Below are 19,126 nucleotides of genomic sequence, written 5' to 3'. Positions count from 1 at the left end.
GCCTCAGACTCCCCAACTCGCCCTCCACCAAACAAAAACAAAAAAAAACAAAAAGCAAACAAAAACTGACATCATCTTGCTTAATCCTTGCTATTGACTATTTCCCATGAGAGCAGAGGCATATATGTATAAATCCACACAGATTTTTCTCTAAGAATTGCAGAAGGGACACATATGCACCCACACACATTTCGACTGGGCTGGAACAGTCCGGGTTTTGTTATTCAATCCTATAGTAAAACTGTTTCTTGCTAACAGTTTGGTCAATACTTTCTGATTGGCATAAAATGAAGAGGGGAGATGAAGGAAGGAGCAGTGATTTTTCAAATGGCCAGTAGATCACCAGCCACCCACATTCGCTTTCCTGTGTCCAGGCCATCTATATATGGTTACATCTGACACTCTGGTCATGAAGGCTGGAGGAGCAAGGACACTGTACAGGTTAGCCATCGCACATGCTCCCCATGCCATCCTGCATCAGCTTCTCTCCACCTCAGGAGAGAGTGCTTCCCCCTGCAGTGCAGAGCAGAGCAGGCCACTGTTTGTTCCAGGGGCCTCCCTTCAGGCGATTCACCCCCAAAGGTGACAGTGAAGTATGTGAAGCCACAGAGCTCATCACAAAGCCAAGACTGAAGATCAAGACCTTACGGCAAACTCAAATGCAACAGCCGCAGGAAACACATGACATTTAGACCTCCAACTCCAGGCGGAGAGGGGAAGCTGACTGCATCTCCCAGGGCGGCCAGGCTGGGGACCGAGGTTTTCTCCAAACTTGCATCCTTACAGACTAATTCTGACATCAACAGAACAAGATGAGCAAGATTATAGGAATGAGTAAGGATAAGTGACAAATGATGGAGGTTAAAAAATGTCATCATAGCACTGGAAATAATATTCTTTTTAAAACTACAAAGAATTTAATTATATTACCAGTAATTTTATAGTCACTTGATGAAGACTATAGCCAATTCAATGAGACACTCAGTAATGACTTTGCTGAAGATTAGTAAGTTCTAGGAGATTTTAAATAGAATTAAGAAATCCTTCTTCTTCTTTTTTTTTTGGCTGCTCCAGGTCTAAGTTGCAGCATAACATGTGGGATCTAGTTTCCTGACCAGGGATCAAACCCAGGCCCCCTGAAATGGTAGCACAGAATCTTAACCACTGGACAGCCAGGGAAGGCCCAATAAGAAACCATTCTTGATGGACATTTGAAATATTAGACTTTGTGGCCCATCCAAATGCAGCCTACTCCAGGAGAGCTGCTGGCCGGCCCTATGGCTCCTATCACAGAGCTCTCCAGCTGAAAGTTCTTGGAGGAGCAACGCAGGGTGCTTGTGGGAGTCAATGCAGTGAGCTAGAATAAGAACTGCATGGGTTCAAACCCAAAGACTACTATTTACTAGCAATACGATCTTTAGCAAGTTACTTAGCTTTTCAAGACTGTTTTCTCATTTGTAAAGTGTGGTGATAATAGTAACAACTTCATAATGTGGTGTTGCATGAGAGAGTGTGCGGAAACATGGTTAGCACAGGCTTCTAGGAACTGATAGATGTTTCCTGATGGACAGCTCAAGCCTGAAATATCACGCCTGGAGGAGGTAGATGCTCAACGCAGCTTTGGCCTATTTATTCAGAAAACAGATATCTATTGAGGGCCTACTAGATACTAGACACTGTTTAAAGTGCTAGGAAAATATCCAAGAACAAGGTAAAGTCCCTGATCTCGTGAAGTCGGTACTCTGATGAGGAGATGGACAGTCCATGAAGCAAACCGAGACTACCTCAGACAGAGGCGAGTACCATAAAAACACAGGGCGAGGGAAGTGGGGTGACAATTTTAGGTAGGATAGTCAGGAAGGCTTTGCTGGGAGGGCCATCTGAGTGAAAACTTGAATGGTGAGGGGTCAGCCCCAAGGGCAGAAGGCACAGCAAGGGTAACTGTCCTAGAGTAAGAACAAGCTCCTTGTGCTGGAGTTTTCAGGATGGATAAGTGGATGAATTTCCATAGGACCTGAATCTCTCCTGGAGCAGAATCTATGTCTTATTACAATTCTCTGCAAACATACCTGATCTTTGGCATCAGTTCCCTGAGGGGTGAGGATCACATTCTATATTTATTTGTAATCTGCACAAGTCACTCAATCAGCAGGAGATAATCAGCTGCAAAGACCTTTAGCCTCTCCTGACTATTTAATAATATGGCCCAAAAGGATTCTCTGTTCAGAATCAACACCGTCTGATGAAACATCCCTGAATAACCCCCTCCCACACTAATCTCATCTGCCCTTGAACTTGCAGAACAAGCATTATCTGTCCTACAAGTCTGATGGTAGATTCTACTTCTCTCTCTGATTGTTTCTTATTTTCCTAATTCCAGGTTCGTCTACTACCTCTACAATGCCTTTGAGAAACTTCCAAATGTTAACTTCATCGCCGTCTGTTTCTTTACTCTCCATAGAGACTCACACAATGCAAGATACACAATAGGAATTAAAAGCCACTTGAAGTACATTTTCTTGTGAACATTTCCATCAGGAGTTTGAGGTTAATTCTTACATGTCTTAATCACTAAGCCACGGTTCCCCTTTAGATAGCTACTTTAACACCTATAGTTAAAATTCACAAAGGATGCAAAAATTGGCCCCGGTGTTAATTTTGCTGAAATTTTGCTGAAAACACTCAACATACTCTATTAAATCAGGCAGGCCTTTGTAGATGTCATCATCATTAATGCTTTCTTCTGTCGGGAAGGGCCTAGGAGAAAGGGAAGAAAAAAGAGTGAATGAGCAACAAGGAGGCTGGACATTTACCACTCACTAAACACTAAAGTTCAACTGCAGCCAAAGTGGTCAGGTCAGTCACCATGTTTCACATGACATCTGGGGTTCCTCCCAAAGTGTGGGACCCTGTGGCTGTGTCACGGTCCCCCAGGAAAGCTGTGGCACCTGCTACCCTCAAACCCCTGCAGCAATCACCGCTGGTCACTACAGTCACGTGAGTGGTTGCAGACGTGCTAAGGTGCTCACCGTTTCCCACCAGCCACACACTTGCAGGCTCGCCTCACTGCCCACTGCAGCTTCCCAGTTCAGAGTGGGCCCTTATCTTCCACATTGTCTCTTTGCACTTAGAGAATCTGATCTGACAAATAATTTGGTAACAATCTTCCAAGCATGACTCAGTTTACTAGTATCAATAAAAAAATTAGAAGTAAAAAATGTCATGTCCTCTATATATGATCATTGACTCTGATATACTTTTCTACTCAGACCATAAACCATATAAGTCATATTTCTGTATTTTCATCTATTGGACAAATGAATCAAACAGGCCTCAGGGAGAGTATGGTGTTTTCTTTGTCCCCTGGTCAAAGAAAATCACTTTCATTTATGCCCTGTTCCTAGCTATTGACTCCCTTGTTTGCCTCACGCTTTGATCTTTGTTCATAACAACAAAATGCCCTAAATTTACATCTAACAAAATCACAGTGATTATACTATGGTGCCAAAAGTTTTACGCTTTCTTTACATACAGCCAGCATGTCATATGCTTCATAAAAACAAGAGGACCCATCAAAATAACAAATAAGCACTAAATAATTATATTTAGTATAGGGAAAATATTTCACATTGCTTTATAGATTAACTTAATACTTAGGACATTTAAGGAACATACATTTTTCAAATAAGTTAAAATGTGTGAGAAATGCCAGTTTCAAAATCCTTTTTAAAAATAAATATCTTGACATATTTTATTATATTCTTACATACAAGTCCATTGTAGTAAAAACAAATTATAAATAAGAGTAATTAAAAAGGAAAAAAAAACTTCTATGTATTCTTTCAGAATTAACCATATAAATATGGTTAATTAACATATAAAAATAAAAACATGCTATTTCAAAATCTTCTGCTTGCATGTAACAAAATATATGCTGACATGGAAAGAGAATCATAAATTGAAGAGGAAATGACAGGGTATGCAACGTTTATGCAACCTATAAACTCCCTCTGTAGAAAGCTGTCAAATTCATGGTCCGTTTCTGAGAAAGGATCTGTGGGGCATCCTCCCCAAGGTCACTATGCTTTGTATCCAAGGACTGGGCTGCCCAGCCACAGCTGATTAAACCTGTAGACATGATTGTATCCCCTCTGTTAGAATCTGAACGAGAACAGAAAATTGGAAGCAACAGAAGACAAGACAGAGGTTCACAGAGAGCCATAACAGCTAGAGACAATTATAGACTCCTGAGGAAATCGCATGAGAAATGAGATCCATTCCATTTCCATGTGGCCTGGCTGTGTGACTGCTGAAACTACTTTTCTGTTATTTCTAACATCATTAACAACACAACTTCCTAACTGAACTCACTTGAATATGCTGTATTTTAACAGAAAAGGCCCAACACATGTATCTCCACTTCCATACTTTTTGACTGCATAATATTTCACTGCATGGAAAAAGTAGAATTTAACCAATTTACAGTTGACCTTTGAACAAGAGGGTCTGATCTGCACAGGTCCACTTATAAACTGACTTCTTTCAGTAGTACATACTATACAATCCACGGCTGGTTGAAACCCCTGATGCAGAGGAACAGAGGATGCAAAGTATTAACTGTAAGTTATACTCAAATTTTCAAATGTGTGGGCAGTGGGTGCCCCTAATGCCCACACTATTCAAGGGTCAACTGTAATTCAAAGATTGCATTTGGTACCAAACCTTCAGTATATCTCCTTATACATACATCATTTTGGTTGTCTGATTAATTCTTAAAATGCCTGAAAGTTGTGGCTCCTTCTTATGGCTTATAGGATATAAATGTACTACAACATCTTTTAAAATATTTATTTAATTAAGCATTTGTCTTAATGAATCACCTGTATAGAAATGTTAGAGGAAGTTAAAAAAATAAATAAATAAATAAACGTATCACTGATTGTCACCAGTAAATTGAGAACAGTATTTAGCCAAGGTGCTTTATTCAACTCTACGAAGAAGTTCTTACTTGCTCAACAAATTTCAAATGTCTATTGAGTACTTATATACTAGGTATTCTGAGTGAATGAGATGGAGTCCCTGTGTGCAAAGTGCTTTACAAACAGTAACTATTTGATAAACAATCACTTCACTGAACTGAACAGGACACACGAACCACAGAGAAACCAGCTTACCTGATTCCTGTGGCCAACGCTATAGGTGTGCGAGAAAGTCGCGATAACGTTTCTATTACCTGAGAAAAGAGGAAAGGGATTATTAGACATGCATTTCATTAAAAAAATTATTTTCAAAAGCTCGTTTTACTACCTAATATTAACAACAGCAGCAGAAATGTAAATTTGTAGATACCACAAAAAATGCAGAATGGAAAGAGCTATAACTGAGAAGCATAAACATCCGGGTTGTAATTTTGTCCCTTGCTTTAACTTTACGATGCTAAGCAAATGACTAACCATCTGGTTTGCCATTTCTTGACCAGGAAAAACAATGAGTTAGGCAAGAGAGTCCTAAAGGCCTCATATTTCCACTTCCACATGATCTGAAAGACCCTGTGCACTCTTGCACTGTCCAAAACAGTAGCCACTAGACACAGAGAGGCTGTTTAAATGTAAATGAATTCACATTTTTAAAACAAAAAATCAAGTTCCTTAGTTGGACTAGCTACACTGCAAGTGCTCAGGAGCCCATGTGCCCAGTGGCTACTGCACTGGATACAGACATGAAACACGCCCCCTGTGACAGAAGTCCCATTGAACAGCACTGCTGTGTAGCATGGTAGTTCACAGGGTAGGCTCTCAAGCCAGACCATGTGAGTGCTAATCTTAACTTCACCATTTATTGGCCATATATCCTTAGACAAACTGCTCAAATTCTTCAGGTTTCCATTTTCTCATCTGGATACAGCTTACAATTAGATTACTAATAATCCTTACCTTATTATAAGAATTAAAAAATAATGCATGTAAAGTATTTACAGGGTGGCTATTCTTACAAATGCCAACTTGAAGAAAATTATCTTATTCTAATTCTAGAAAAAAAATTATATATAAAGTTTTCCTACATTACCTTAATTATCTGTATCTGTTTCAAAAATTCTTTATAAATATCTTCAGTACTTCACCCTCTGTGTGCTCTGACAGAGCTTTAGCATTAGCACCTAGAAATTGTACCTTCCTTCCCACGTTTGTACCTAACAGCATCTCTTTCAAAGACTTAGTGAGGAAGTCAGTGAGCTAAAATGTATTTTTCTCATGAAACTACAGAGAAAACATAAATTGTTTTAAATTTATGTATAAATTTAAACATAAATGGAAAGATAATAAATTGTCTTAACTCTCTAAACAAAATGGGAAGAGGTTCTACTACACAGTCTGTTCACAATGAGGAAAAAAAAAGAAGGAGAAAAGGTAAAAATGTATCTCTGGGTGGAGGTAATCTTTGAATTCCTCAGTTCAAAGATGGAAATGTAAAGTTTCCAGTACTAGGCTATTCATAAGGGTATTAGCCACATATATACTTCCGTATCACCTACTTCAGGAGGCAGGATGTTGCTGTGGTTACAAACTGTGAGCTGAGAACACTTGCAGGGCTTAGGCACCTGCCTTTATCACGTGGATAATAACAATACATCTCACAGAATTACTGAAAATTAAATGAGACGATGCCTATCAAATGCTTGACACAAGAAATGTGAACTGTTAATAATACACAAAATAAACTTATTATATATACATGAAATTTAATCAAAACCTTTTATACAATTTCTTCCTGCTTTAACTGCTGAGGAGCAAACAAATATAAAAATAAAACACCCAGGTAACACTTGATATCCATAATAAATATTCCAGAATAAAGATAAAGCATCTTCAGTGAGTCTATAAATTCAGAAGACCACAAACAAGTAATAAATTTACCAGAATAAACAGATTTCATGATAAAAATAGTCATTGGCTAAATTTCCAAAAATATGTATTCTTTAGGGAAAAGGCTAGCTGTTGGAGAATTCCAGGATAATCTGTGAAGTAATATTGAAACTCATGAATTAACTACATAGGTGAATTTTAGCACCAGCCTTATCCTGATGTAGTACTGTTCTAAATTTATGGGGTGAAGTCAGCTTAAAATTTGTTTTTTTCACAGCAGTATCACTACTCAATAACAAAAGAAATAGCAACAGCATTGGTATAGCTACGTGTTCTACTACTTCTGTTATTTATTTTAACACAAATGGTAAAACACCAAATTTACAGCCTGTTCCCATCCCACAAGACTATATGTAGTTTGATTTTTTTCATACAATTGTCCACCAGAGGGAGCCAAACGATAGTCTATCATTTCACTGAGGCATTGAATTTAAGTATAAACATTTTTGAAAATTAACCAGCTGAAACCAATTCCTGTTATTTACTTAGACGGACTACTTATTGCTAAGGATAGAAAAATAACAAAGATATAATGTCCGTAGATGAGACAGAAGGATAACATGTATCACGTCTTAAAGTGACTCTGAGGACTATCACGCAGTTTTGTGTCTATCGTTATACGTCAGGCCCATCCACCAACTCTAAGTTTAGTCAAAGCAAATAATGTTTGGTCAATGTAGTGTTTTTAGAACAGTGTGCATTCTATAAAGGTGGGGTGTATCCGGATTTGGAATAGACAAGTACACAAGTTAAGGCCAAATCCTCAAGCCGTCCACGTGGAGAATGGCCTGCTGTTAGAAACATCTATCCAAGTATATTTACAAAAGAAAATATCCCGTAGGGCAGTAAGAAGACTGACCTTGAAATTGGCCTTGAAATGTCTTAATTTCTAAATTGTTGCCTCAAATAGTGTGCCATATGGACATTAATTCTCAGAACGGAGGTGAAACAAGTTAGAACATTTGCAGGTTAATAGGCTGACAACCAACTACTAAATCCACATCATGGGTTTTCTTTCCCTACCTACATCCATCCTTTGTTGGATAAGAAGAGTAGCATTTATAAAGAAAAGGACAAAATTCCAGATAATAGGAATAAGAGTGACGTGTGAGGAAGGTGGGAGAGGTTGGCAGGGCTTCTGTGTGTATGCTTCAAAAGGGTGAGCTAGATTCCAAAATCCATGAAGGATCATTGGACAAGTTTAAGGAAGAGAGCAGGGTCAAAACTGCATCTTTAGAAGGTCACTCAGACCTTCTAAATGTGAAGGTCAAACTGGAGTAGGAGGACACTGGATAGAGACAGGGGCCAGGAGATCCACAAAGGGGAGGGTTCTCACTCATCCAGGTAAGAAATGGGAAGTCTCAGTTCAGACAGCAGCAGGGGAGCTAGAGAAGAGGCAGAAACAGTGACCTACTTAGGAACAGAGGCCGAGGCACTGGGGAAGCTTAAGGAGGAGGAAGCACCCAGGACCATCTGGACTGGCTGCTACAGTGTGGAGGGGCTGGCTCCACCACTGCCCACCCTCAAGCTCCAGGATGCTCCAGAGCAGGAAGTTCTTGTTCTCTGTTTCCTCCAAACACCTGACTACGTTCATCCTAAACTCAGCTTGTCTGATTCCCACCCAGAGCCTTCTCTAACCATCTCCCTGCTCCAGACTGGGTTCTTTCTGTCCCCACAGGACCCTGGACATCACTCTGCCCTAGCACCTACCATCTTGTTTAAAAATTTATCTACTATTTAAAATATTTCAGAAGGACTCATATTTGTCAGCTGAAATAATACAGAAATACATAAAAGTTGCACCCCCCCACCCATGCACACACACACACACACACACACACACACCTCTCTCACTTTCTGCCTAAAGGAAACCCGAGGTAAGAATCTGGTGTGACTCGTGAAGAATTTTTTTTTATGATCATTATTTTAGCTAATGTGTTTCTATTATACAGATTTTTCTACAAACATGCTTTTGTCATTTAACAAAATATCACAGATAGTGGTGTCAACACATAAGATCTTCTTTATTCATTTTAATGTTGTACCACATTCCAATGTCATATAACATAATGACTTAACCATTCCCTTGCTGGTGAGTTTTTTCAACACTTTGCTACAGCAATGCTGTAATTAGCATTCTTGCCAAATACCTTTCAATCGTGTGCAGGTACTTCTATAGGAAGGATTCCAAGATGGGACAGACTAAGGTATAACCATCACTCTTCAAAAAATTTGCACAAATTCACATCACACCTGAAGAGTGTGTAAGAATATAACAAGGCAGAGACTTCCCTGATGATCCAGTGGTTAAGAACCTGCCTTGCAATGCAGGGGACGCGGGTCAGATCCCTGTTTCAGGACATCCCACATGCTGTGGAGCAACTAAGCCTGAGCACCACAACTACTGAGCTTGAGCACCACAACTACTAAGCCCAAGCACCACAACTACTGAGCCTACACACCATAACTAAGACCCAAATAAATATTTTTTAAAAAGAACATAACAAGGCATTCTAATGACCTATTCATTTGTCTGTCCTTCCCATCCAACAATGGAGAATACCTTAAGGGCAAGGAAGTTGCTTCTTCACTGTTCTATTCCCATCACCGAGCTCACAGCCAGGTTCCTACAACCACTTAACACAAAAATATTTGTTGCTGAAACGAATGACTAATACTTACCTTGCAAAACTGTTGTGAGGATTAGGGATAATATGTGTAAAGATATGTAAAGAGATTAGCCTGCCACAAGTGAGGAATGAATGAATAATTGAAGAAGAGGTCCATTATGAAAATTAAATATTAAGTATGAGAAAGAGTTGCTTATCTCCTCAAACCTACAGACAACATACACAGTGGCACTCCCCCATCAAAATTTCCCCCTAATGATGATTTTTATCTAGCTTGAGCTCTTTATTTTTTCCATCCACCCCCATTAGTCAGTCTAAAAGCCGCGAAATAAAAAGTCTACACAAACAGAATGGCAACACTGTATACTAATAAAGCTACCCATTTTACCCTTCTCTTCGTGAGTCCTTCTGGCTAACTTTCCCCCTCTGCTAATCTAGCACATTTAGTGCTGTTGATACTGCAATTTGTGAGGAAAACAAGTCAACCGTGCAGAACCAGTTTGTCATACCTCCTTTCAAAGTCCTTTCAAAGCCCTGAGTTAAGGAAGCTGTGGACATAGAGAAGAACAAGAGCAACCATGGGGACCAGCACACAGGTCTGCTATGGATTTACCTCCTTCAGTTATCTACTCTGAACCTTTCTCTCTTAATTCTCTCCCAGAGCAATGAGAAGGCTCTGAAGATTTCTGAACAGGGAGCTGGATGCAATGGGAATTCCTGGGGAAGTGTTCCATCCAGGAAGGGAGGTTCTGAAAGGGCAATCAGGTGGCTGCAGGCTTGAACCCCATGCGGCAGACAAGCTGAGCAGTCCCAGAAGGTTCTGCAGCATGAAGCTGCCGCCTCGCAGCTGAAGCCACAGACAGGGATGCTGCATCATGGTTCCTACAGGCTCAGAGCAAGGGCCCTGTGGGGTCACAGAGGAAAAACCCAGGCCCCAGAGGACACAGCTGGGAATGTGGGCCTGGTCGTGCTTAGCTGGGTAATTCAAACAGAAGGACAGGCCTGCAGACTAGCTCAGGGCAACAGAAGCAGCCCAGAGATCTGGTTTTACCCAAGCACACTATTCTCTGACAATGAAGCTTTACTCTAAACCCAACCAGACGCTGAGTTTCAGAATAACAAAATATCTCACCTTCTCCTAAGAAATCAACAGAACTCATTACCTTAAGTTTCTTTGCAATTCTCATCTCATACAGTGAATTACCCCATTAGGATACAGTGTGGCTCAGGGCCATTTCCAGCAATGTGTTTGCATCTTTCTCTCCTAAAATACCTGCTGTTGCTTTGAATACCATCATTACTGAGCACTTCTTCTGTGGGGAAAGCAAAGCAGTACAACCACATAAAATGAATAAAATATTATTTCTGTATATCAAGAAAGTTACAAACTACGGGAAATACATCTGCATTTTTCAAAAGAGTAGAGTATCTATATGGGTTCCAGTGGGTCCAAATTATCTTGTGCAGGTCTTGACTCTAATCATAAATGCAAGGATTATTCTATATACGTTATTCTGAGGTCTCAAAAGTAAAGTGCTATAGAGAAAAGGAACTTCTCTTTAGGAAAGCAATATACTAGACTGGTTATGATGCAAGCCTAAGACTCATGTTTTCTGGATTCTAAATCCCAGCTCCACCTCCCACTAGCTGGGCGTCCACTTAGGACCATCCCAGACTCTCACTGCTATTTCCTGATGCCATCGTTGCCACCATCATCATTGGTAAAGAAAGATTTGATCTTTGCAAAGCACTTTCAAAAATTAAATGTGACATCTTCCTCAAGTTATTATATGATACAAAAGAAAACTTTCCAAAGGCTGGGAATATATTTAATAAATTATGTTGTACATTCCAGTACATGATAGCCAATGTTTGTTAATAGCTGCCAACATTTGCTATACTGATCTAATTATAACACTTTCCTCTTTAAAAATGAGGGCTGTGGATGTAAATGTTTTTCTTTTATTTAGTGTTCATTTTCTGCTTCTGTGTAATTAATGTTTAATCAAAATAATCAAATAAAAATACCAACTCCTGTCATAAAGAAGTATTTGTAAGAGCCTGAAAACAACTCCATTTGACCTTGCTACAGTGAATTTTAGTAAAAAGCAAGCAAACAAATGTTCCCGCCCAGTCTGCTCATGAAACACTAGTAAGGACCAGAATCACATACAGCTCATATGGAATTAAAACAGCTCTGAGAATTGGCAGTACGGAGGGAGGGGCTCAGAGATCATCTTCTCTCAGTCCCCATTATTTCCATACTCACTTCCTCAAATAAATATAAATACCTATAAAACTTAGAGGAAAACACAGGCAGAACACTCTACAACATAAAGATGACAGCAAGATCCTCTATGACCCACCTCCCAGGGTAAAGAAAATAAAAATAAACAAACAAGTGGGACCTAATTCAAGTTAAAAGCTTTTGCACAGCAAAGTAAACTATACACAAGGTAAAGAATAACCCTCAGAATGGGAGAAAATATTAGCAAATGAAACAACTGACAAAGGATTACTTTCCAAAACATGTAAGCAGCTCTTGCAACTCGATGCCAGAAGAACAACCCAATCAAAAAGTGGGCAGAAGACCTAAACAGACATTTCTCCAAAGAAGACATGGCTAACAAACACAAGAAAAGATGCTCAATACTGCTCATTATTAGAGAAATGCAAATCAAAACTACAATGAGATATCACCTCACACTGGTCAGAATGTCCATCATTAAAAAATCTGGAGAGGGTGTAGAGAAAAGGGAATACGTTCTGGAGTGGGTATGGAGAAAGGGGAACCCTCTTGCACTGTTGGTGGGAATGTAAACTGATACAGACACTATGGACGACAGCATGGAGATTCCTTTTAAAAAAAAAATAGGAATAAAACTACTATATGACCCCAACAATCCCACAACTGGGCACATACCCAGAGGAAACTGTAACTGAAAAAAAAAACACACGAACCTCAATGTTAATTGCAGCATTATTTACAACAGCTAGGACATGAGAGCAACCTAGATGTCCATCGACAGATGAATGGATAAAGAAGCTGTGGTACATATACACAATGGAATGTTAGCCATAAAACTGAATGCATTTGAGTCAGTTCTAATGAGGTGGATGAACCTAGAGCCTATTATACAGACTGAAGTAATTCAGAAAGCGAAAAACAAATATTGTCTATAAACACATATATAGAGAGCCCAGAAAGATGGTACTGATGAACCTATTTGCAGGGCAGCAATGGAGATGCAGGCATAAAGAACAGATTTGTGGATGCGGAGGCGTGGGGGTTCAGGGGAGGAGAAGGTGGGACGAATGGAGAGGACGGATGGAGAGAGTAGCATGGAAACATACACCGCCATATGTAAAAAGGACAGCCAGTGGGACCTTGCTGTATGGCTCAAGAGAACTCAAATGGGGGCTCTGTGACAACCTAGAAGGGTGGGATGGGGTGGCAGGGAGGTTCATAGATACATAGATACATACATATATATATATATATATATAGCTGATTCACATTGATGTATGGCAGAAACCAACACAACATTGTAAAGCAATTATCCTTCAATTAAAAATATATTTAAAAAAAAAATCCATGTAACTAGAGTGCATTTGTCATTTAATCACAATTTCAGGACAAGTCCTTTGGCTGGTTTGCCACCCCCAACCATACGGCAGTCCTCCCAACTCCATCCTATAGAGAAATTCTAGAGCCATCACCACAGTTTATTCAAGTGATCCTTAATTACTTTTAGGTCACAAACTGCTTTGAGAGTCTGATAAAAGTTCTTGGTTCTTTCCTGGGGTTGGAGGGGCGGGGGGACCCTATATACAAATACACACATACACATTAAATATATGTTTGACAGAAAACAACAAAATTCTGTTAAGCAATTATCTTTCAATTAAAAAATAAATGAAGTGGCAAAAGAGAAGTAAAAAAAAATATATATATATATATATATATATATATATATAAAAGTCTACCAAATTCTGAAATCCAGGGACCTCTTGAAGACCATTCAAGAATTTCCTAGATTTTCACTCAAACTCCTTCTTTGCCTATAAGAAAACCAAGGTGCAGAAAAATTAACTAGCTTGTCCAAGGCCAAAGAACCAATAGCAGCAGAACCCAGGTCCCTTATCCTCTACCCAGGCTACTGATCTTTCCAATTCACTCTCTTGTCTATGAATCTCCTGCATTTACTCTGTGAACATCTACAGAATACTCACTACGAGCTAGACACCCGATCAATTTGTATACTGAGGATAACAAAATGGAGATAATTCCTATACAGAGTGAAGTAAGCCAGAAAGAAAAACACCAATACAGTACACTAACACATATATATGGAATTTAGAAAGATGGTAACAATAACCCTGTATATGAGACAGCAAAAAAGACACTGATGTATAGAACAGTCTTTTGGACTCTGTGGGAGAGAGAGAGGGTGGGATAATTTGGGAGAATGGCATTGAAACATGTATAATATCATATATGAAACGAGCTGCCAGTCTAGGTTCGATGCACGATACTGGATGCTTGGGGCTGGTGTACTGCGATGACCCAGAGGGATGGTACGGGGAGGGAGGAGGGAGGAGGGTTCAGGATAGGGAACACGTGTATACCTGTGGCAGATTCATGTTGATATATGGCAAAACCAATACAATATTTTAAAGTTTAAAAAAAAAAAGAAAACCCACCAGCTGTCAGGAAAGACCACAAGGGTGATTAGTGAAAGCAAAGACCTAGTGTTTCAAAGTACATCCACAATTCAGAGGAGAGAGAGGTCAGCTCTCCCCTTCAACCTAAAGGATAAAGTAAGGGAGGCTCAAAGTTCAGTTCAGTTCAGTCGCTCAGTCGTGTCCGACTCTTTGCAACGCCATGAATCACAGCACGCCAGGCCTCCGTGTCCATCACCAACTCCCGGAGCTCACCCAGACTCACGTCCATCGAGTCAGTGATGCCATCCAGCCATCTCATCTCTGTCGTCCCCTTCTCCTCCTGCCCCAATCCCTCCATGCTAAAGCTGAAACTCCAGTACTTCGGCCATCTGATGTGAAGAGTTGACTCAGTGGAAAAGGGAGGCTCAAAAGTTGACCCCCTGTGGCGGATTCATTTTGATATTTGGCAAAACTAATACAATTATGTAAAGTTTAAAAATAAAATAAAATTTAAAAAAATAAAAATAAAAAATAAAAAAAATTGTTTATACACACACACACAAAAAAGAGGGGACCCTAGGCTGAACCTTGAAAGGCGAAAGAGAATTTCTTGGACTGTCTGCATGTTAAGTGAGGGATGATGGGTGAGAAACACCACCCTCTGACCCCATCCCCTCCATAATCACCTGTTCCAATGAGAACATTTGCACCTTACTCTCTGAGAAGATCTTAGTAGTTGCCATTTCCTGAATCATAGTTTCCTTATTTGGTAGACAGTGAATAATTTTCAGGTTCTAAGAGATAAGGTCACTAAGCAAATTTTTTTCTAAACCAAACAGACCAGCTCTTGTCTTGTGAGGCATTTCCACACTGCTGTCATCTTGCTGTCTCTACATTCTTGGTCTCCACACTCTGCATCAGAAGACCCAGCAGAGCATCTTCTCTTCAAGTCTGTTTCTGCTCCCTATTCCCAAGAAGTCCACAGTCTCACTCCTGTCCCTCACCTGCCCAGACACCCAGGAAACTTTCCAGAATGGCACTTCTCCTTCACACCCTATCCTAGCAACCCACCCTTTTAAATGTCTCTCAGTCCAACACCTTCTCTCTCCTAGTGTTCCTGCCTTAGTCCAGGCCTTATTTCTTGCCTTGATTATTGGAACAGCCTTCCAGTTCGTTTCCATGCCTTCAACTTCACTCCCTTCAAACTCATCTTCTGCTTCGCGACCATAGAGGCCATATGAGTTTCAGAACTGTCCATCTGAGTACACCACCATCACCACTATGCACACCTTAAAATTCCTGAACGTGAGCCCTTGTGCAGGGATCAAGTCATTTAGCTGCACACTCAGCAGCCTTCACTTGAGCTGGTCTGCTCCCTTTCAGCCTTATTCTGCCTACTCGCTTCATATTTCCTGTTCAGCCCTGTCCTATCACTTTGCCTGCTGTGCTCTAGATAGATTCCGGAACCATACACATAAATTCTAGCAGGTCATAAAATTCACTTTACTATAATTCACAGAGATAGTTTCAAAATGAACACTTTCAAACTCAAGCGCTGGCAGGAGAAAAGCAAACTGGTATCAGCCATGCTAATTTTCTCACACCAAGTAAACAGAATTTACAACTTTTCTTACACACCATTCTAACCATCCCCTGGGTCCAAATACCAAACCAGATGAAACCTGAAATTCATCAGTGCAGAGTTAGGTGTCTGAAGCACAACTCTCTAGTTAGATGCAAACATAAATACTGCTTCTCCTATATTTACAGTGGTCTGTTAGGATATGTTGAACTTAGTATGTGAATAATAAAGAATTCAATTATTTGTATGCAACTAAAAAAATACTTTAGTTTTGAAAACATAATTGTATTTGCAAATTATTTCCTGCCTTAACACAGAGACACAATCTACAAATATTATGTGACACTTTTAACATGTTCACTACCACAACAGAGAGTTGAGTTGTGGACCTGTAGGTAAAACACTGATTACTCACTGTACAGTTATAGTCATGACTAGTTCAGCATTTGAGGTTGTAGCGGTGTCATTACCAGTTCACTGAGAACCCACTGTGGCTTTCACACAACTCACTTTAAACAGACATGTCCTATGTGTTAGTATCAGGCCGGAGAAGAAGAAGTTTTTGTGATCAGAAATAGACTGGGAGAGTTCTGTGTTACTTAAGGGACTTGGAAATAGAATGAATTTTCAAAACTGCTCACAAATCATTCAGCTGGGTCAAAGTTAACATATTTTCCAAACCCGGCTCACTTTCAAAGTCACGCAGAGATCTCTCCTCTTTGGCTTCCTGCTTCCAGCATGCTGCCCACATGGCTATTCCTTCTTTAGAGGATGAAACTGATTGCCTGGAGTGCAGGAACAAACAGGCAACACCGCCAGGATGACAGGTCCGATTGCGGAGTGGAACATATCCCATTCTGCCAGCCTGGAGATGCCTCATCTTTATCCCAGACCCAGGTCTGCTCCAGAAATGTCTGCAAAAGTTATCCTCATATTTCAAATCACCTAACAGAAACTGCACCTCTGCCTACAGGGCTAGGTGAACAAAACGACAGTCCTTAAATGGGGCTCTGTTTTGGCTGCTTTGCTAACATGGTCATTTCATACTGGTTAGGAGTATTTGTTTTCATAGGCACTTGAACAGTTAAAAAGCAGGTAAACTCATTCTTTATTATGTTATAAATAGTTTTCTAACCAGAGGTGATAAACACAAATATGCAAGCCACACAAATAACTTTAAAATTCTAAGAAGCTGCATTAGAAAAAATTAAAAAGAACACAGAAATATGTAATCAAGACACAAAAGCAAGACTTTTATATATATATATATTTTTTAATTCTAAATCTTCAAAATTTGGAATGTATCTTACAGTTAGGCATATATAATTCAACAAAGGCATATTTGAGTACCCAAGAGTCACATGTGGTTAATGGCTATGGACAAGTGTTAGCCATTCAGTCATGTGCAACTCTTTTCAACTCCATGGACTATAGAACACCAGGCTCCTCTGTCCATGGAATTCTCCAGGCAAGAATACTGGAGTAGGCAGCCATTCCCTCCTCCAGAGGGTCTTCCTGACCCAGGGATCGAACCCATGTCTCCTGTATTGCAAGCAGATTCTGTATAGTCTGAGCCACCGGGGAAGCCCAATGGCTATAGACAAGTCCAGACAAAAACCTTCTGAGTGCTTACAGTATTAAGGAGAAGGAATCAAGTCCATAGTGAAGAAAAGGACAGGCCAAACCTGTCGCTTTACAGATGCAGCTGGTAACTATGAGTGATACAGCCCCATCAGACTCCCCAGCTTGATGTGCTCAAAACACAGCCAGAGCCTACACTTCTGGAGGCCCTGGACCCATTTTAATAGAACGAGGAGAGTGCTAAAGAGACAGGCAAGGGAGGGGGGGGCTCTGGGGGAGGAGGAAACTGCTCCTCCACGCAGGCCTTCTCTAGTTCACATTTTCCTGCCATCTCTAAGTGCCAAGTGTTTAATCATTCTCTCCCCGTGTCAATCTGACAGTCACCCATCAGGACATTCATCACCTACCCCAGGCTCTGCCCCACGAGACTCACTGAAAGCTGGGCAAGCCCTCTGCCCGCAATGTGCTCACAGCAGGGTTGGGAGACAGACATGCAATCACAGAGATGCAGATAAACCATTACACAGCTGATAAGAGTTGTGGAGGGATGGTGCACAGCGCCTGTGAGAGTGCAAGGACAGTCCCTGTCCCAGACTCCAGGGGACGCTTCTTTTAGGAGCAGACATAGGAGTTGCGATCTGAATTTCTAATAAACTTATTTTTAATTTTTATTGGAGTATACTTGATTTACAATGTTGTGTTAGTTTCAGGTATACAATAAAGTGAATCAGTTATACCTATACATATGTCTACTCATTTTTAGATTCTTTTGAGCAGACACTTCATTCCAGCATTTTTCAGGCAAAAGCGTTAATGTTATCAGTGTGTGTGATAGCCTAAATGTTTGCATCCCCCCAAAATTAATATTTTTAAAACGAATCCCCAATGTGATGGTACTGGGCAATGGGGTCTCTGAAAAGTGAGTGGGTCCTAAAGGCTAATGGGATTGGTACCCTTGTAAAAAAAGACCCCAGAGAGCTCACACTCCTCTTCCTCCACATGAGGACACAGCAAAGAGATGTCTATGAACCAGCAAACAAGCCTCACCAGACACTGAATCAGCTGGCACCTTGATCTTGGACTTCTCAGCCTCCAGAACCATGAGAAATTTCTGTTGTTTAAAGCAGAAATTTAAGAGAGGGAGAGGGTGGGAAGATTTGGGAGAATGGCATTGAAACATGTAAAATATCATGTATGAAACGAGTTGCCAGTCCAGGTTCGATGCACGATACTGGATGATTGGGGCTGGTGCACTGGGACGACCCAGAGGGATGGAATGGGGAGGGAGGAGGGAGGAGGGTTCAGGATGGGGAACACATGTATACCTGTGGCGGATTCATTTTGATATTTGGCAAAACTAATACAATATGTAAAGTTTAAAAATAAAATAAAATTTTAAAAAAATAAATAAATAAACAATTGGTCTGTGGCATATGGTCACAGTATCCCAGAAGGACTAAGAAAATCTCTAACATCTTCGCTTCTTTCCATTTATTTTTCTTTCTCATGAACAGGGAAGACAGTGAGTTCCAGAGATCCATAAATTTACCTGTTTGTGAGCCAGTCCCCACTGTGGTAAGAATGGGCTCCCAAATGTCTGCCTCCAACAGGAACTTCTCCCATGCAAGCAAAGTAATGCTCAAAATTCTCCAAGCTAGGCTTCAACAGTACATGAACCGAGAACTTCCAGATGTTCAAGTTGGATTTAGAAAAGGCAGAGGAACCAAAGATCAAATTGCCAACAT

General features: G+C 40.3%; 1 protein-coding gene across 9 annotated transcripts in view; it reads right to left on the bottom strand.

Annotated features, from left to right (window-relative positions):
* VAV3 (vav guanine nucleotide exchange factor 3) overlaps positions 1 to 19,126 on the bottom strand; it is a 643,747-nt gene that overhangs the window by 232,275 nt on the left and 392,346 nt on the right. For all 9 annotated transcript variants that reach the window (XM_044944623.2, XM_044944624.2, XM_044944626.2 and 6 more), the window contains 2 exons: positions 5,175 to 5,233; positions 2,692 to 2,757 (listed from right to left, as the gene is read on the bottom strand). In XM_044944623.2, the coding sequence (XP_044800558.1) occupies positions 2,692 to 2,757; positions 5,175 to 5,233 (125 nt within the window). The remainder of the gene's footprint in view (positions 1 to 2,691; positions 2,758 to 5,174; positions 5,234 to 19,126) is intronic.

The sequence above is a fragment of the Bubalus bubalis genome, chromosome 6 (assembly GCF_019923935.1).
Source record: "Bubalus bubalis isolate 160015118507 breed Murrah chromosome 6, NDDB_SH_1, whole genome shotgun sequence".
Taxonomy (NCBI): Eukaryota; Metazoa; Chordata; class Mammalia; order Artiodactyla; family Bovidae; genus Bubalus; species Bubalus bubalis.
Note: the sequence above shows the minus strand (reverse complement) of the source record. Positions and strands in the feature narration are given on the sequence as shown.